This window comes from Melitaea cinxia, chromosome Z (assembly GCF_905220565.1).
Source record: "Melitaea cinxia chromosome Z, ilMelCinx1.1, whole genome shotgun sequence".
Taxonomy (NCBI): domain Eukaryota; kingdom Metazoa; phylum Arthropoda; class Insecta; order Lepidoptera; family Nymphalidae; genus Melitaea; species Melitaea cinxia.
In genome coordinates this window covers 4,315,895-4,338,012 of record NC_059424.1, presented here as the reverse complement: position 1 = coordinate 4,338,012, position 22,118 = coordinate 4,315,895, and the positions used below count along the sequence as shown (strand labels likewise).

The following is a 22,118-nucleotide window of genomic DNA, read 5'->3' as shown; positions in this document are numbered from 1 at the left end:
TATTTTAATTAAATTCTCGAGTTAAATCCGCACGTCAGGTTCATTTCAACATCTGTTATCCAATACTAATGCAGCTTAAAACTTTGAAGGTAATATACAATTTGAACGCAACTAACTGAGAGCGCTTTGACAAAAAGCGTCAACTTTACTCAAACCTCGAGGTTTTTGTTTAAAGAGAATTGTGGACCAATCTAGTTAATGTATAACATGACCATATTTAATATAGCGCGATAGTTGCGTTAGTTGCGCGTAGTGTTGTGTTCTTGTAGTGAGTAAGGTAATGTAAAGCTCCTGTGGAGTGTCGAGGGTAGGATCGGGGAAGCGCTTGAGATTTTTCCGTGGTTTTGCAGGCGTCCATTTTCGACGGGAATTGCTTGCCATGATTTGATGGGACGTACCTTTGTTTACCACCCTAGTCACGTAAAATTTCCTTAAGAAGCGTATAAAATGAAGTAATGAGCGAATACTAAAAAGTCTAAGCTACTTACAGTACTGAAACCAGGTGTGTAAATATCTGACATAATCTTAAAGAAACGAGTGGTTTACTGTCAAAAATGCATTCCCGATACGAAGTAGCGAGATAAGAAGGACTTGGAAAGGGATCGGGAGACTTTAAGATTTAGATTCTACAAAATACTATACCTACGGACTTCCTTAACTCGAACCCCATATTCCTTTTCGTCGATCTCGTCGTTGTTGTGTACAGGCTTTAATCTGTTACTCATACATAGGTTCTGATTGATTAATTTAGTATGTAACCTTCCGCTGTTGGTAGCTCTTTCTCCACAAGGTGAAGGGTTGGAGCTTAGGGTCAAGAAAGTTACAATAAATATAATAATAATAATAATAATAGTCCCTGTATGTTACGGAATAGAGGAGTGTGTTGTTTTTACTCATATTCGATTGTTTTTAAATTTTCTTTTTTACAAACCTTGTCTTGACATTAACAAATATTTAAAAAATGGTCCAGCTTAGTACAGTCATTCGAAAGCCGTGCGCGTACACACATTTTGGCGAATTATTTTTATTTAAATAGATTAACTAGCGGACCTTCAAACAGCACACGTTGTCGTTCCCGGCATAACAGCTACAAAATTTGAACCAAATCCAAACGCCAAATGAAAACGCGTATAAAAGAATTACATATATTAGTTCTTCCAATGTACATGTTCCGTCTTTTAACACAGTCGTAGCGTTCGCGATGATATAATACAGAAATTTTCGCCGCTCACCACAAGCCACGCCAGCGACACGATAACAAGCGGTTTAAGCATTTCAACTTCGGACTTGATGGTGAGACCTGAAATATATAATAGAACTTCTTAAAATAAAACGATCATTTGTTTTGAAATTTGAAGACGTGTCTAAAATTATATAACTTACATTAGCTAACCATCAATAAATAATGCGTATTAAATGTTTGCCTATGTAGAAACTTCAAAGGGAAATTTTAAAAAAAATGGATTCATGTAGCTTCAATAAATTATATAAATATTACCTCAGTTTTGAAATTAGGATTACTTAGGTACACATCAGTAGTCTGTGTAGATACTTTTATTTACACACTGGATTACAGAGATTTTTATTACGCTTACACTTTATCCTGTTGATATAAATGGTGTTCTATTGCCAAACTTTTCCTTGTGTCACTAATAAAAATTTGTTTATTTTAGTAAATGGTTGACTTTCATAATATTAATGATTTTATAAGTGACTAGCTGCTGGCCGCAGCTTTACTCGCGTAAAAATGCATTTTATTTCCAAAGATGTACTAAAGTAGTACTGAATTCTTATAATAACAATAATTTAACACCTTTTTGTATAACACATTTATATTACTTTTGTGCGCTAGAACTACCAAACTGTTCACAGCGCAGAGCTATCGCGCGAACAACACAGATTAACAGTTGTGTAAAATACAGTATCTCGTTAGGTCTTCTAGTTAATTTCAGTAAAACGAACTAATATCCTATTTCACCATCCAGAATTCTCGCAAACGATGAAATATGTTTTTACTCATTTTTAGTTAATAGCCTTTAAACAAAATTTCGTCCCCTTGACATACAAACGGAAGAACATACAAAACCCTGTTTTATCACTCTAAGGGTAGAATTTCTACAAACGCTGAAATCGGTTTTCACTCATTTTTAATCAGTAGACTAATAATTGTATTTGCATGCAAACGAAGAAAAACCGACTTCAATTATATCGACAAGTAATACAACGTAGGTAGACGAAAAAAAAGTCAAGTAAATACGCATTATAAAGATTACTCCAAAAGTTGTAACCAGACCTTGATAAAATTTAAATGTGACCACACGATAAACATCGGCTTTCGATTTAATTAAAAATCATCAAAATTGGTACACCCAGTAAAAAAATATGCGGATTTTCTGGGATCCCATCATCAGATCCTGGTTACCTTATCATGGTACCAAACTAGGGATATCTCCTTTCCAACAAAAAAGAATTATCAAAATATTACTATATATATATATCCGCCAACCCGCATTGGAGCAGCGTGGTGGATTAAGCTCTGATCCTTCTCCTACATGGGGAAAGAGGCCTATGCCCAGTAGTGAGATATTACAGGCTGAAGATATATATATATGAGTAACCTCTTCCTTTTTTTGAAGTCGGTTAAAAATATATTTTAATATTTCTTACTTCGGAAACGACGGACTCTCTGTACAAACTGTCAACCCCCATTTCGCTTCATAAAACTACTAAAAGACTTTCGTGAAAACTTGCCAAAGCTCAGACTATTTTATGCAGCTCTTTCGCAATATTCATGGACAAAAACATTAGATGTTAACTACCTTCCTGCCAAATTTCAAGTTAGTAGCACAAGAAAATTAAGGACTTTTATAAAGTCTTTCGAAAGTGCTGAGACCACCTTAATGCGGTCGCTAAAATCCATTCTTAACGGACTTCTGCTGACTATAAACTACTTCCTTGCCAAATTTTATATTTACACGTTCAGCGGTTTTCGAAATTTCGTGATGAGTGAATGATCTTACGATTTTATATATAGATATAGATTGACCATTAAATAAATAAATGTTTCATATGATTCTAATACGTACTGAGCAGTGGTCATGATATCAGTGATAGTCTGATACTGCACGTTAATACGAAAATAAATATTATTATTATTATTTAACGTTCATATATAAGGTAAAAATAGCCGTCAATAAATCAGGTGTAACCCAAATTTCCTGTTATTGTAGCGGGTCGAGCGCGAGCGCGTCCTGTCTGGTCAGCGATAATTGATAGCAGCAAGGACGAAGAATCGTGCAGTACCGACATATCACCCAACTGATCACATTGACGCCAGAGTCATTTTATTGAGTACCTGACCTCCTCGTTAGGAATGGGATTTAGTTCTTTATCTATTTATATTTAATCAAAATATATATATATATATAGTTAATAAATATATATATCTATATCTATAATATATATAAAAGCGAAAGGTCATTCATCACGAAATTTCCGAAACTATAACAGCTACAAACTTGAAATTTGGCATATAGATTCCTTATAGTGCGTAGACATCCGTTAAGAATCGGATTTTACGAAACTCGACCCCTAAGGGAATAAAACGGGGGTTGGAAGTTTGTATGAAAGTCCTATGTTTTTAAAGTAAGAGACTTGAAATTTAAAATGTATGGTGAGGAGGTGTCCAAATAATGCATCGTAATCTATATATATAAAAGAAAAATCTAACCTTTACGTTACTAGAATACTTTTTATTTACCCCTGTCGTCACGGAGTCACGGAGGAGCGTGCGTTACGCTATTCCGTGGCATATATTTACGTAGAACCACATTAAAAACTAATTTGCATGCAGTATATTTTAAACATATTACTTGTAGTGTACTACAATACTATATTATTACTACATTACTTCATACCACAATTCTGACGCACTCAACGAACCATTTTGTTCGACACGACACGCGCGTCAAGCGGACGTAGTCGCGAGCAACAGTTAGTGTATTATAAAACAAAGACCCCAAAAGTGTATGTGATCGATTCCCTCAAAATCTACAGAACGGATTTTCATGCGGACACCACATCACCAAAGGAGAGAGGGCTTCAAGAGGAAGGTTTACGGAAAGGCTAAGTCGATTTTTGTGAGAGTTTCACTGGAAATTTGCCGGGAAAACTTTGTGTCACACTGATTTCAACGCGGACGAAGCCGCGGGTACAGCTAGTATATATTACTCGTAAATAGCTGAAGAGTTGGTTTGTTTGAACGTGCTAATTTTAGAATCTATTGAGTCGAACTTAAAAACTATTTAATTATTTTTTGTTAGATAGTCCATTTGCCGAGGAAGGTTACAGATTATATAATATTTTGGTACGTTTTGTCCTCAAATTAACGCTTTTTTTAGCGATGTGTAGTTTTCTGTTATTTGGCTCCGTAGTTTCGTCGTTGCTGCGCTACCAATGGTGAGTTTCAGGTCCTTTTTAAACATTATTACCAGTTCTTTGGGCCAACAAATAATGTACTTCGTGTGTTTTATAATTAATATCAATCTCATAAATTTAATGATCTCTACTTAATTTATTCAAAAACTGTTTTATACGATATTATTAGTAAGTACTTCGTGATAGCAAAAATCGTAAATAAATATCGTCAAACATATTTCTACTGCTACTGCATAGCACGAACTAAGCGACTAACTAGCAACTAACATCGTTCAAGTTTTTTAAGTTCCTGAAAAGCCTAAATATAATTGATTTTTAAACGACTACAAACTGTACTTATCGTAACATGAAGTTATTGTTTCGTATCATCAAGCTATAAATGTTTCGAACAATATTTAGGGAATAAAGTGTTTATTATTATTGAAGTATTATTACAAAAAAAAAATTAAAATATAGTGTATGAATTAATTAATTATCTTGACGACATTATGTACTAGCACTTAATGAGTTGAACTCTGAAACGGCTGTACTGATTTTGACGGGACTAACAAATAGCTGGTGTAATAAGGAGGAACTTATTATTTATTTTGTAATTCTGCAAACTGAACAATAGTTTTTTTTTTTAATTCCACGCGGACAAAGTCGCAAGAAGAATAAAGATTGTTGCTTCTTAACTTAGCAAAAAGGCAATCGATATTTTAAAATGGTACATAGTTAAAATAATGTATTCCAACTGCCTGCCTTATAATTCATCTACATACTTTCTATTTTTTTCTGTACGAATAGGAAATTAACACTCTAATATTGTATATTAATATAAGATAAAGATTAATAACAAAAGTGAATTTCACGCGCTTATATTAAATAAACAAATATCGTTCGGTTGCGAAGATGCCTTTTTTAATTAAGTTGTGAATATTTTAACACAAACGATACCTGTAACAGCTTTGTTAAAATACAATTTTTATTTAATCGAACGCGATCGTGTGAAGTATGTGGCTTTAAAAAATTAGCACCTTAACGATATTAATAATGAAATTTTACACCCGACGCGTGACAGCGGAATATTTCCTATAATCGACTCTGTAAGTAGTAGATTTAATTTTATTAGAAAATCGTTAACGTCGTACGCTTATCGTCGTCTTAGTATTATCTATTCTTCAGTATTTTTATAAATAGCTTGTTGAATAAGTAGTAGAGAAAATATAACAGGGATCTCAGTGCTATTCCTGCATTTAATGTATACGGCTTAGCTAATAAATGCAAAGCTTAATTGCGCTTACGTTCGACTGCGCTTTAGCTCTTCGAGCTTAGTAGTGTTTATATTTATTAATCATTTGTATTATTATATTTAATGCATGTATTTACATGCTTAGTGCACGCAGGTTGAATTAGCGTATTTGTTTAACATTGACCTAGAAGGTATCAGCTACTATCAATAATTGGAGGGCTTATCTAAGAAGAAAACCTAGAAAGCGTTCTTTGAAAGCTCGCGCACGCTACCGCAGACTCGAACACAACTCGTCATATTCGGATCATGAAATTGACATATGTTGTAACAAAGAATGAACCCAAGAAGAATACTTTTGAAAAACTTCAAAATTGAAACCTAATAATACTCTCGCTGTTTACAAGTTACAAGAATTGTGTGTACTTTTATTTGATACGTTTTTAAATCAGTAAATATTTGTTTTATATTTGTCTTTTTAGATATAAAAAAGTGGTTTTACAGCCTTTCTTAGTAATCAATCTATTTGTCTTTATGTGAGTGTATGTACATAATGGTATATGTTTATAGCGAATAAAGAGTGAATCCATATTATTATACTTTTCCATGGATTGCGTCCAAGAATCTTGGGAAGGTATTCGATCGATTCAATAACTGCATACACATTGCGAACGAACGGGAGATTAAAATACGTAGCATCGATTTATACTGTGCTTGCTACAATTATTAAAACTACATAGTTGTCGCTTAGAGCTCGAAAATTTCATACTTCTCCGTTCGCGTAATTTTCGTGAAATGGGGTAGTGTTTTCGTGACGTAAAGTTATTGCTTCACATAATTAATATATATAGATGTCTTCACACGCAAAATAGGCGCAAATTCGTCGAGTTGCGGAAACCATACCATATCATAGATGTCTTAACCAAAAATTTAATTTTATTGATACGGCTGAAAACGTCAACTTTCCACAACGCGAAGTGGTAATCACAATACTAGTCTGTCAAAAAGATTTTGCATGATAAATACGGGTTGAATTTCATGCCTACAGTTCGGTATTTCAAGTTATTGAGATATTGAGCACTCCTTGAGGTAACTTATTGAGACGGAAATTAAAGGCGGCACGCTGATAACTGAGTGTCCCGTCAAACTGTTTAAGGATCGATCAATATTGAACCCGTAATTTTTTCATCGCGTATCTACGAATTAATTCATTTTCAGAACAATAAAGATACTTCTTAATACTTATTTGAATGTTCTAATTTTACTATATATTAAAAGACTAGTAATTAGTTTTGTAAAATATGGTCAGCAGATACTCAATACAGTTGCGTCGGACATACGAACTACTTAACTTCGACCAGGGTGTTAAGTTAAGTAAGCTTTGAATAAATAAACTTTGTGTGGAACTTGTGAAGGTTTTCACTCGGAAAATTACAAAATAAAGTTGGCTTATATAAATCTTACTATTTTGGAGTATAAACAAGTATTATTTAATGTTGTTTGTTTCACAATATTTAAAAATAGAGAAAATAAATACAGACAGCTGCAAAATAAAATACTCTAAATAATACATGATTGTAATACGCATTCACGCACCTCGTTAAAAATTTAACAAGGCGCAGATATATTTATAAGCCCAATGCACAAGCGCATCCTAGAATACGTTTTCCCGTTATATCTACGTTTCTTGATAACGTTCGAATGAATCCAATTATTTTTAAAGTATCCGACTTAATATAAGTAGATAAGTTCCTCATGGAAATATGAAGTTAAACTCTCTTTTTAAAATTGTGCCGACGTAAAACTTTTTTATAATAAACGCTTGTTTTGATCGAAATCAGTGTTCGCTTAAAACTTTATTTTAGAATTTAAATAACATCTGTACACTGGAAATGTACATTTTTTAGCGCATGTTTTATTTTATACTTATTTTGTGAAATAAAAATAAATAAAATTTAAAAAAATATGAAGTATTTTACTAAGTTTTGTTACTAATACTCTATCTTTTTACCTCAAAGATAAGACAGAAAATCTCCCTAAATAAATATCTCGTATTTCTTGTTCTTTAGGATTTATGAGTATTTTATATTATCTGAAGTATAAGTTTTAAGTAATCTTGTCACGTATGCATGTTTGCTTTAAGGCCGTATAGCGTATTACATGAAATTATTTATTAGTATTTCATCGTTTGTGGACAAAGTTTATTTCAACCTATCGCAGTCCAGCTGGACATAGGCCTCCCCAAGATTTCAGCTTAAACAGCGGGAGGTAAAACAGGTCATTGGGATGTGTTACACCTCAAATAAGAAACTACAAATATTGTGGAATTCGATGGTAAAAAGAATAATATATCATAAACCTTTGTTCTTTGATACCGTCATTTATTAAATAGTGTTAATGACAACCGGTGGGACAGGCCCTAAAGTGTATGTATTACCTACTAAATGGCGCGTGTACACGTCAACAGGTCAAGTGCAGTTATGTAATTCACTACATAGTATAAAACAAAGTCGCTTCTCGCTGTCTGTATGCTAAGATCTTTAAAACTACACGACAGATTTTGATACGGTTTTCTTTAATAAATAGAGTGATTCCAGAGGAAGGTTTATTATGTATAATATAGTAGAGGAACACTGATAGTTTTAGAGGTGTCTAATGTGATGTCGTAAATATTTTTTTTGCGCATATATATTATATTCATCCGTAGCATTGTATCCGTGCAAATCCGGGGCGGGTTGCTAGTAGTGAATAAGTCCATAAAACACAAGTTAGGTATGTCATTTTATGTTTAAACTAATTGAAACTAGCGATATAAATTTTTATACTTTCATGGTCACAGACACTATAATTTATATGTAAAACGGTATATTTTCCATGTTTCTTGTTACTAATTTTGAGAGTATTGATTATTGTTTCCTTCGCCCACTTTGACAATTTCATAAACCTCTAACTTCGCAACCGAGAGTGAACCGTCAGGACTAATCAATGTCATAAACCTCTAACTTCGCAACCGAGAGCGAACCGTCAGGACTAATCAATGTCATAAACCTCTAACTTCGCAACCGAGAGCGAACCGCCAGGACTAATCAATGTCATAAACCTCTAACTCCGCAACCGAAAATACATTTTTTTTAATCAGTAAATAATGTATTACTAATTGTCTTATTCAAATCAAAATCCGTCATATCGTAGTTAAGTTTTATATTTTCTTGAACGTACTTAAACCACAGCTCTTGATATTCGGACAACTGTCACATACATTGTGACACAAATCAAAATTACACACTTGAATGTGTATGAAGACAAGTGCACAGCGTCTCACATCAAAACTATTTGAATGACTCATAAAATAGTTAAAGGCCAAATTGTCGAACGTTGCTAAGTCATTTTCACAGCTTAAACATGAATACAATTTGTATTTAACTAAAATTTTAACATTAGGTTTTAAATTACCACTTGTGTTATCCTATTCACATTATTATTACTAATTTCTCATACAATTGACTGTATATTTTACTGAGTAATAAATATTCTATACGAAAAACTTAAATAATCCTCTTGTCATCAATGTTAGGTTAGGTAAGTGAGATCTTCATGATTTGTTATGTACAACTTTTTTTAATAATTTTCGTAGAATACATCGGTACTGGAGAACCATCACTGGCGTGTCGCCATCAGCTGCATCATAGAGAGTGGCTTGATCGAAGCTGACGATATCCGGGTTAAAGTGGAACGCCAGATCAGCTCGCTCATCCTGGCCACCGACATCACTAGGCAGCAGGAGTTCCTGAATCAGTTCAAGGTAAGTCCTAGTGATTGTTAAAACATACCGTGCGATGTGATGAAATTCAGAGAAATCTTTTTTGATATCTGCCATATATCAAATTTATTTATTTACTTCTATTTAGCAAAATTCGTTAGTCCTTATATATTTTTTATATATTTTTAAAAACATCAGTTTTTATTTTAACCGACTTCCAAAAATGTAGGAAGTTCTCAATTCGATTGTATTTTTTTTTTAATTCATGTTACCTCAAAACTTTTGACTGTGGACCGATTTTTATACATATATTTTAATTGAAAGGTGGTTCGTGTCATGTGGCTCCATTTCAATTTAATTGAGATCTAACAGTTACTTTTTAACTTAAATCTAATAATGGGAATATACATGACTATTTTTTCAGTTCTGTAAATCGTATTGAACGTTGTATTATACCGCGAACAAACCAAAAATAAAATTAAATTGTAATGTATCATAAAATACAACGACCTCTCGCAAACCTTAATAATAATAAATAAATAAATAAATAAATAACTTTTCACGGGATATACCGATTTTGATGGTCGATAGATCTTGTTTTATTCGAAAACTGATACTTGTCTTGTAGTCCTATTATTTGATCGAGGTTTGATGACTCCTTTTTGAGCAATCTTTAATAACACGTGTTTATTTAACTATTTTTTCGTGTCCCCACCTTGTATTACTCGTCGATGTAATTGAAGTCAGCTTGTTTTTCGTTTGCGAGCAAACACAATTATTTGTGAAACATATTTGCATAAAATCAATTTTTCGACAATTTTTTACTTATATTAGCTACACGCTGTTCAAAAAAATCACTCTCTCTCGTATATCCTCTATCTCAAAAAAAATACAGACAATTCCTTCCCTACAGACAGTAGGGAATTACGGCTTCTAATAATAAGTCTACAATACATACCGTGCTATATTTTTGCGTTATTAATACTAACATTATAGACTTGTGTAAAGAGTTTGTTTGTTTGAATGCGCTCGAAACTTCTTCTTCGGTTGAATTGTTCATTTACCGAGGAAGTGCTATATAACTTTCAGTACGTTCTTCCTCAAATTAACGCAGGTCAAACCGCGAACCACAGCTAGTGAACTATAAATCGCATCGTTATGTTAAAATTAATTACAGCAAAATAATGTATCGAATAAACAGAACACTAAAACTTTTTATTAAAATCTTTTATTTTTATTTTATTTTGTCATACAGGAAGACAACAATGTTCAACGTTACAATTTTCAACATCTTTTGAATGTAGCGCTTTAGCTCGCTTATATATTATATCGCAACAGTACATGCACGCGCAAGACATTTATGAATTTAATCCGTACCTTATTTATTTTGCTATAAATAAATTTACACGTGTCTCTCAGATTACGGAAATATATTACAGACGAATTATTTCTGTGCTACGCGCCGACGTTGGATCTTTTTTTGTACTTAATTTAAAGCTTAGAAACGTATAAAGCTAAGTAACAAAGTAATTTTTAGATGATATAGAAATTCTTTCAGTTCCTAAACAAAGTCGAGGATCGAGTTTACTCATGAAACTTGTTGAAATGTTCTTTCGATTTATAACAAACTTATTTTTTTTTTTCAAGGCTTAAAGCAATACAAAGTTCTTAGTTTTCAGGGTCTATAACATCGTGTGTGTTTTACTTTTTAACCAACTTCTCAATTTGATTGTATTTTTTATGCTTGTTTACCAAATTTTTTTTCTGTATGTACCGATTTTAAAGATTCTATGTTTTATCAAAAAAAGCGCCACGCTTGTCATGTGGACTTATTTAAATTTGATCCAGTTATCGCCAACAACACGTATACGGTAAATACGCGTATATGTATGACATGATAACTTGTCGTATTAGTTACCTACTCGTTGATGTAAATTAGTCGGCTTTTTTTTGTTTGCGACCAAACACAGTTATTATACTACAATTACCTCGGCGATTATGATTCAGTCTGTACCATCCCAATGTTGGGTACCCCTGTACCCAACTTTTTCTCCATGTAGGATCGGAGCATAATAAACCATACTAATATAATAATAATAATAATAATAATAGTAACGATATGATAACAACCGGAACTACTCGGTGTGCTCTTGTGAGGGACGGTCACACATCCGAACCTGAAAAAAATATATATGTTGTTATTAAGTGCGCGTACATGGCCCACGTACCACTACACCCGAGCGGTTATTGTTAAATTACAAAAAAAAAAGTTATTAAACCCGGCATGTAATAATGTGATACCTAAAAATTACCTTTGACTCTCACCTCACTTACATAATATACATATATATTGTGACTAAACAAAAATTTGTATGAATTACACAAACATTTGTCGTGCAAGTGTAACAACTAGAAACTGATTTATGTGTACCGATTAAATAAATAAATTAAATAAAAAGAGATTTAAAACTATTGTTGTTTAGTGTACTATTTATTTTTAGTATATAGTGACTATTTAATGTGTAATTTTTCAGACTAGTAATTTACCAAAAATATTATAAAAGAAATTTCACCCTTAAATTGTTCATAATAAGTCATTTTTATTTTTGTGCCATCCTATGTGTGATACGCGACTAAAAAAGTTCGTATAAAAATTGAAGTCAATTTTTTAAAGCCAAAGCCCAAATTTAAATTAATGTTCAGACAAAGATCTAGTCTAACCGCGGATAAGAATGTTTCTTCCAATGGATTCCTCGAATTATTCTCACGTATAATTTTATTAGAAATTTAATCCGAAAAACGTTTTAAAAACATCACTATAGTATTCTGTCAACAATTTTCAGGTAGAACCTTATTCACCTACAGTGCTTATAGTAATTAAACATTTCGTTAACAGCTGGGATACGGTTAGACTGTAATGTAATCAAAAACTAAATTAACATTCCGTTCTGTAATATATTGTTCTTGTTTGTGACTTGCGTCAAGATTTTCACCTTTCGATACGGGCTATTCTATTTTGAAGGTAGAATAAAAACTTATCCTTTAATTTAAAGAAACTTCTATTATTAAAGAATAAAAATTAATTTATTTTATTACACGTTAAACTTTGATACCAATCTATTAAATTGGTAGATATGCAATAATAATCATGATTTATGGCCTACCTACCTATTCCGCCTTCTCATATTGTACTTGTTCGATTAAATACGTTCAAATAAACATACTTTCAGTTTCAAAGAACAAATCTAATCCTCTGACAATGACAGATAACCTAAACCAACGTGTCTAGAAGTGTCACATTAAGCAAAGTTCCTAACATTACATCGCTCAGCCTTTAGATAAACGTGTCCCTTGATACTTGATATTGGTAACACAAAAGCTGAACAATAAATAAATATTAAATATTTTGTGTAAAACAATACAATATTTTTGTTAAATATCGAAAGTTAAGCTGAGCTGTATAGAATCAGAACAATAGGGGAAAAAATATTTAACAATAAAATGTAAATCGGATTAAAACTATCATACGCCGGCGTATTCTAAAAGTGCAGGAAACGACTTAAATTCCAAACAATAGATCCATCCGGGACAATAGTGCACGTCAAACGGAAAATTGAATTTAAACGAAATAACTTTTATATTTTAAAGAGAATCTATTGTGTGTATTGTTTTTATTTTACAATCTTACTTATATTTTTGATACGATTATAAAATACAGACGCATAGCTTACAGACTTTAAATAGCATGAAATTTACTATAAATAATACGAAGTAATCCATTTGACCTGTACAGACACAACAACAAATTACAACAATCCGCAGTGACCAATGCGCTAACTCGTACTCCAAAACCATACAGCAAGTGTAATCATGCAGCTTAAATCAATTTAAAGCCTAAGCAACTGATCTTATGGCGGTTCATCCTTACCTAAAAAGTAACAACTTCTAGAAAACAGATTCGTAAAAACACATCTGCAGGATCAAAATAGACTAATTTCTCTGGTATGAGATTATATTTGTGTCATTGGTATAATAGCACTTATAATTGCCACTGACAAAATAGGACTAAATGCAGTGGTATTTTTTATCAAGATATTGATTTAATTACCTTAAATCTACACCCAACTTGCCTCGTAGATTACTAGTTTATGCGCGTAATTCATTCCGTTTAATATCGATACAGTCAACAAAAACATACTGCCACGAAATACCAACTCGAGCAGTCGAATAAATCGATCATTCTATGAAATTAAATAATGAAATCTGCAATGGAACGTTAAAAATTTTCTGTCAATGCGAAAAACCGGCTCAAGCATGTAAAAATGTCCTTACATAACTCGTAAGTACATAAACTCTTTGTCTTGTTGCGTAAGAAATATAGGTAATGCAAAACGATCATCCGTCACCTATTTCTGTGCCAGTTGCATGACACATGTTATCAAACGCAGTAATTTTACTTTATAATAGGCGATCTCGTATAAATTCAAAAAGAACTAGACCGATTTTAATAATTCTTTCACAAATGATACGTTATCACTGAGTGACAGCATATATGTATTTTAACTGACGAACTGAAAGTAGAACAGAAATCGTATAATGCACGCGGGTGGAAAATTTCTGATTTATATAACATTATTTTGAATCTTTTTACATAAACAGAAAATAGTGGTTTGAAAGTTGGTCACTTTATTCCAATTCAGACTGATTTTTTTTTTTTTCATCTCTTAATATGGGATTTCTTATGTCACTAATTTACATCTTTCCAGGGCATAACTTAACGTTTCACTTTGTGATATGCCTTTCATAATCATATTTTGTGTAATCTAATATATAAAATTCTCGTGTCGCGGTGTTTGTAGTTAAACTCCTCCGAAACGGCTTGACTGATTCATGAAATTTTGTGTGCATATTGGGTAGGTCTGAGAATCGAACAACATCTATTTTTCATCCCCCTGAATGTTAAGGGTTACATCCACCCCTAATTTTTTTTTTAAATTTTGGATAATTTATTTCTTCTTTATTTTATTATGATTTGGCGTTAAAAATACATACAACCCTAAATTTTCACCATTCTCCACCAACCCCTATTTTTAAATAACGTTTAGCGGCAAGACAACGTTTGCCGAGTCAGCTAGTACCTATATAAAAAATATATACTTAATGTCATCTGCACTAACTCTAACCTGATGTTATTATAATTTTACAATTATTTTTAATTACAAAGATGGGTAAATCAAAGTTAACAACTGCTTTGGTGTAGTTGTGTGAGTAGTCGCCTAAATACCGACGGTTTACGGGTTCGGTTCCTACTCGGGATGGATATTTTGTAAGTGTACTAATATTTCTTACCGGTTTGGATGCTTGACCTATTGAGTCTCCTCGGCGTGCCTCGGCGAGCACGTTAAGCCTTCGGTCTCGGTTGTTATCATAAATGCCTGATAGCCATCGTTACTCACTATATATATATATATATATATATATCATGCCTATATTTTAATATTTTAAATTAAAATCACAATGAGACTTATATTAAATATATTTATTTAAATAAACACTCCTATTAACCCTTAGCTTAAAATAAAATATTTATGGCTTAGGAAAATGTATTTTAAGTATTTTTATTTTTTTATTTTTTAATGATTTTTTTATTTTTTTATATTTTTCATAATTGTCGGAAAAAAATTATTCATATTTTATAAATATGTAATTCGTATTTAAATATGATTTCCAAAAACACGATTTACTAAAAAATACCGAGCTAAGCTCGGTCGGTCACCCAGATACTACTACTTATACGGCAAAGATATGGCTAAAATTTTCTATAAAAATCTCATACAATATATATATCTCAATACAATATATATATCATATCTCGTATCTCATATCTCATATAATCTGTATAAGTATTAGTATGTATATATTAGCGTGTAAGTTTATCATATAACTACACCACCTACCCTGTCTCGAGCTTATATTTAAATTTATACTTCCTTTAATTGGGTTGTCTTAAAGAAAAGGCTGAATAGCCATATGTCCACCCATTGTAAATCTTTAAATGTAATGTGGTGTACAATAAGTATTAATAGAAAATTATTCAATATTGATCTCGTATTATTAAGAATCTTGACTATTCAACGGTATTCCTTTAAAATTTAAAAATAGCTGTAATACCATCATAATTAGTAACTAAGTTAATAGCAACTTCGTTTCTGAATTCATCCGAACACTATTTAACAGAACAAAAAAAACTTTTTCATTCTGTAACATTCAATTTGCTCTTATTTTGTAGCCGAGCGGGCCAACCGACCTGTGACACATGCGGCTTATACCGTCGTTCAGATTATTTTAAACGGATCCTGTGCTTTGTATATATTCATTTCAAACGGTATACGCCTAGATAGATATAACAATAAACAAGAGACAACAACATTGTAATATAATTAGAACTCTGTCTGCGCACAAACCACGCGAAATTAATTAATTTTTTTAACCTAACCGTAATAAATTTAAATTTATGGTATAAAACTATAGTATAAGTCTCGCACGCGTAGATTTACCGGAGCATCTAGTAAATATCAGTTATTGCTATGACTCGTCTATTAGAGTGGAAAAGAGATATTTGTTCTTATATTTTACAGCTGACCCGACCGTCGTTGTCCTGTTTAGCTAACCATCAAAAAACGTGTATATCTTAAATAGTTCTGAGCAGTTTGTTTATTTTTTATTCTGAAAGAAATTGCTAAAAAGAATTGGAAATCTTAAAAAATAGCCCTATTACTCCAACCGTTTTCAAGTATTGTGTATAATAAGTAAAGAGGTTATTGTCTAACTCCACGGTTTTCACGGTTTTCACTTGCTATTGAACTGACCCGAATCTGCCTTTAGACGTTCCACTGCTTCAAAAAGGGCTCTTCTTCATATGGGTCTCCACATCATGACTAAAATGTGTCATTATAAAAGTACCCATCTATGTATGTCGACTTGTGTCGTGTGTGACGACTTATTTTATAACCAACAATTGCGTAATACTCCTAATACTAGGAAATAATCTAAAACTGTCTGTTTTATAATAAATTATTATCTACAAATAGCTTATTACTGAGCACGTGGATAGCGATCATTGCTCTTGATAAAAAAATGATTACATTGTGAAAAAATCAAAAATTTCGATCTAGCGGTTACCTCGTTTCATAGCTTAATTGGCTAAAGCACCGACACGGTCAGTCGGATATACAGGTTCGAACCTCGCTGGAACGGTCGATTTTTGATCTGATATTAAGAATTGTTCAGTTCATCTTTAATTTAGAAGACGGAACTCCCTATTTACGATTTTATTACTAATTAAGTTATTAATTACTTACAGATATAGTTTCTAAAAATATAGAGTAAAATAAAACAGAAAGCGCAATGAAAGGTAATTTAATTGTTTGTGCACACATATAGGTTCCATGATGGATACAAGTGAAAAGCATTATACCACGTAAACAACAAACCTTTTCTAAGCTAATACTCTAAAAAATCTATCAAATGAATGCAATTAATTAAGCACAAGATCGTTTACAACTGAACTGAAACGCTTATAGATTTTACCCGGAATAGTAGTATTCAATAAAAAAAGGTTAGTTGATAACGACGTTTAATTCGAATTATTTCACATGAACTATACTTTTTGCTATGTATGCTAAAAATAACATAGTGTAAGAAAAAATGCTTTAGACCACAATTCCCGGCTATTTTTTTTAATAGTTACGATTCGTGGCAACGCTTTTCTTGTATAAATCATTCTTCTCTCCTTATTAAATAAAATACAATATTGATATCGTATTAACATTTAAGTGATTATTATTGATTATTATTGTCATCGCTCCGCAAATATTATGACACGGGCAAATTATTGAGGTTATATTATTAACGTCATGGAAGACATGAACGTTACCAAGAAACGGCCCGAAATCAATAACTCATTTTCATACAGCCGGAAATGATGTTTTGTCCCCTCATCTGCTCCAAAACGTCAACTATTCAACAAATTCAAAACATTTGTAATAATTAGGGATGTCAGCATGGTTGGCCAAATTTAACTCTGTTCTAGGGGAGCACTACAACTTACCTAATTCGCTATATTAGATTGAGGCTAGAGTGTTACCATAACAATATAGAGAGTTATGCTGCGGGATAGGGATGCCCAAGAAAGTAATTTGTATCGATATGTAGTTTCGTAATATATCAAATACACGATATTTTCAAATCCTTTTGTATCAGTAATATACTATACATACGATATCTTCTTTATCATTACGAAATGATAAAGAAAATTAGCGTTTTGCTTAGTGATCATTTTTGTCATTAAGTTAAAAAAACCGGCCAAGTGCGAGTCGGACACGCGCACCGAGAGTTCGGGTAAAAAAATTATGATTATCGCAATTTTTCCTTTATCTGTGCTTTAAGACGTTGCTTCTTACCAAATTACAAGATTCTGAGTTCACGGTAAGTAGGTTTGATTCCTTTTAGAATGTTAAAATTTGCAGCACAAACGGCTGTATCTTTTGATTTCGTTGGCTTAAAAATTTGATTTTTTCACAACTCCAAGGGACAGTTAAGTTGAACATTCGATACAAATTTCAGTTTAATACCTCAACGCCTTCCTAAGAAAAAGGGTCTTGACAGACAACAAAGTGATCCTGATCCTGAAAATGGTTCCGTTTTTTCCCTTCTAGGTACGGAACCCTAAAAATAAACTAAGGAATTTGACTTTTAATTACCAAAAATAAAAAAGTGTAAATATTTACAAGACGAAACAAGAATTCAGTTTCACAATTATATTCTATTGAAAACATTTCTGAAATAAAATCACATCATCTATTTGAGAAGATAAAATTTTTTAAATGAATCTAAAATTGGCAGAAATGTGCAGCACAACATACTTAAAATATGGTTTTTATTTCACTAAACAGGTTATGGAATATTTCCTACAACATGAATGTTAGACTACCGAAGTGTGTATATTAAATATTCACGGGTCGTGAATTCCTTTTCTTTCTTTAATAAAAAATGTATACTTTAGATTAAGTAGCACACATTATTGATTATAAAAAAGCTTATGAAATTATCTCACGTTCCTGCCTTTATCGGAAGTTTAAAATACTATAAAAAAAAATTTACGAATACATTGCACAGTTTACACTTTCCAATGTCATCCGCTTTAATGAAATAACTCTAAATAGTTGACTCTACTGCTATTGTTATAATAAAACTCAAATCGGTATTACTCGAAAAGAACAAATAAAAGCAATGATCTTTTAATTTTAATCAAAGCTTTCGATACATATACAATCTTATAAAGATCTCAAATAAGTTAAACATACCGACAAATTGTAAATTAAAGTTGACTTGAAGAGTTCTCTACTTCATTTTAATTAAGTCACACAGTTAAGTGTGGCTATAATATCGTATTATATATATATCAATATGTATATGGTATAGTGCTGTATCGATATTTCGATATATCATATCGTATGGGGCATCTCTACTATGGGATGTTGTGCAGTTTGTGGAATGAAACGTTAATATAACTTTTCTCTTACATATATTTTTAACCCTAAAACAAAATATAACGTCGTACTTTTCTAAATATCTACGTTATTTCCTTGTTATGATTTTTGAAAGTATCATATTATTTAAAAGTATTTATGTTAACATTTCTTTTATCATCAGGTGAAATAGTGGTCAAAAGCAAGCCAATCATTGTATAAAAAAAAACAACTTAAAATTGTTCTAGTAACAGAAGTTACATAATTAGTAAACGTCTTTAATCTTCGAATAGTATTCGTCTAAAATCTTAAAAAGTTATATGAGCGCTTGGATCGCTTCTTATTTGAAGCGGTGTGAGCGTTATTGGCAATCATTTTTTGCTGACTAAGACATGCCAAGATGATCACTAACGTAAAGTTTAAAACAATTTTAGGTAACACTCAAATATGCATCGAAGATAACGCTTAAAATAGTTTAGAAAATATTCTATTTTCGGTTTCCCAATATTAATATAAAGAGCTTAATCACGGTACTAAAGTTATTCTGTCTTGTTCTACTGATTCCCTGTTATATTTAAATGTTACAAACAAAGTTTTTGTTCAAAATATTAGCTTTGTGTAGCTATTTAGTTTCATATTATTAAATATTTAGATTAACTAGCGGTCGCCCAGTGATCGAAATCCGACCTGATTAATTTAAATTATAAGTTTTTACATTATTAAGGTTCTGGTATCAAAGATGTTCTTTTTTTATTAATTTAATTTATTTTTATGCCTAATTTAAAAAAAAAATATCATTCTGCACTTTTTCTCTATATGAACTTAAAGTGTACGAAATTTCATACTGCTCTGTCCGTGCAATTTTCGTAAAAAGGGTTAAAAAGTTATTGCTTCACGTATTGATTTATAGATATATCTATATATATAATATATCTATATTAGTTACACTAATAATGCAACAGTATATTTATGTAATGAGTGTGCCTTCTAAACAGTTTCGTTGCGGTTTACCTATAATGTTAATTTCAACTGTTTAAATATGGAAGCATTTATATCAAGTACCCCATTTTTTCGTATAGTGGAGGTTAACAAAGATAGGTAAACTTATTGAACCTTTACTTTGTATATAACTAAAGCTAGGTACAAAAAATTTCCAACCCTTTCATTCCGCTTTGTCCCTCCCTAGTACAAAGGCAATCCTTGATTCAATAAAGCGGGTTAAAGTTGTTCAATCGATAATTAGGTAATGAAATAACACAACACGTTTTTTATACGCCTCTCACCTAAATTATAGTCTCTATAAAAATGAATTTAATCATATATAAAAAGATCAAATTGTTTCCACATCTTCGCTGCCAAGAATATTTTAAAATATTAAATCCCCGTCCGGGGAAGAGTACTTACGATATTAACATTTTATTTTTAAATACTGGATTAAGCGAATGCTTGTATTGAAACTTATCCAAACAGATTTTTGTTATTGACGTTTAAAATACAAATTAATGGATTTCGGTAAAACTTTATAAGTACTTTAGACATCTACTTTGGGGACATTTCACTAGAAAATTTTCTTTTTCGTTGTTTTGTTCTCTAATATGTGTAACGTACAAATAGGGTCAACGGTGTGTACAAAGTTTTATTACATTTCAATTATATGGCAACCTTTTTTATCACTAAGTTATTATCATATGACTGTATACTATCATACATTAAGTCCATCTGATGGTAAATGGTTCCTACAGCCTATGGTCCTCCCCAAGAGCTCCGATTACCTCACTTTACAACAAGAGTACAAGACAACTTGAGAGCAATATTGTTTGGCTGTGATGCTTTGTAAGGAGTACTTCCCCACTTAAATTTCTCCAGATTTTGAATAAGACATGTCTTGGTGAACCGTACCCCTAATATTACAATACTTATAATACATACGAAATGAACGGAATGGAATCATAAAAATGATTAAAACACGGCTTTAATAATCTCGCTGTTCTATATTTACACCAATGCTTCAGTAATGAACTTGATAATAACGTTAACACAAATGTGTACAACAAATTGCAGGCTTATGAAAGCTTATTGACAGCAAATGGAACACAATGATGATAATGAATAAGCAACATTAATTCAGCACGTGAGCGTAAAATTAAAAGTATAAAACCTTTCAGTTTACATTTACAATAATTTACAAATTTAAATATATTTTTTAATATATATAACTAATTTGAATGTGTATTATCATTTATTTATTTAATAAAATTATATTATATGTACAATATATGCATATTTTAAGGCACAAAGCAGTTAACAATAAAATAATAATTAAAAAAACACGCCTGCATGAAGAAAAACTAATAGAAAATCGATTAAAAGGCACAGGCACACATGATTCAATAAATACACAAAGCCAACGAAATGAATCTAAACAATATCAAACGTTATGTACTGTACACTTAAAAATATAAATAAGGTAGTCCTTCGAAATTTTATACAACATCGTACATAACATGCAGTCGGGATGCATGAAATTAAACGAAAAAAAAAGTTCTATATCAACAAAGCAATTTTATAAACTTTGTATTTTATTAGATATGGACGCATAATGTTAGAGATAATTAAAATGGAATGAAACGACGTGTCGCGTCGCGCGGTGCGCCTATTGGAGTCGCCCGAGTAGTACATTAATGGATCAAAACAGTTTAAGTATATTTTTTCATGAATTGAACGCGGATGAAATCGCGAGACAGAACTAGTATTATAATATTATAAAGCTTAAGCTAATTAATTTTATTCAACCATATAGTAACATCATTAGGTGGCTTGTATTACACTATCTTTTTTATCAAACACCCGACACTGATAATGTCCAATAAATTAAAATCGAAACTGTTTGAAAAAATATCCAGTATTTTGTCAAATATAATTTGTCTTAGGACTATTATGTTGTAAAACTAGTAATATCTTAATATTGAATATGTGTCTGTTTAGAACAATTTGAATCTACTTGTTCGATGGCACTAACACCATGGATACCTTTACATTGAAAACATGTAGTTTTACCCAAATCGAGTCAGAGAAAATTCAGTTTTTAAACGATAACCTCAGATAAAGATTTGAGATGGCAGTGCCTTCTAATATTACTAATACAAAAACCATTTTCATCTTC

The 22,118-nt window shown here is 31.6% G+C and overlaps 1 protein-coding gene across 1 annotated transcript in view; it reads left to right on the top strand.

The window, feature by feature from the left end:
- The window catches only part of LOC123668508 (calcium/calmodulin-dependent 3',5'-cyclic nucleotide phosphodiesterase 1C-like), a 117,653-nt gene that overhangs the window by 41,700 nt on the left and 53,835 nt on the right, over positions 1-22,118 (top strand). Inside the window, exon 6 of the mRNA XM_045602242.1 lies at positions 9,300-9,467. Within this exon, the coding sequence (XP_045458198.1) occupies positions 9,300-9,467 (168 nt within the window). The remainder of the gene's footprint in view (positions 1-9,299; positions 9,468-22,118) is intronic.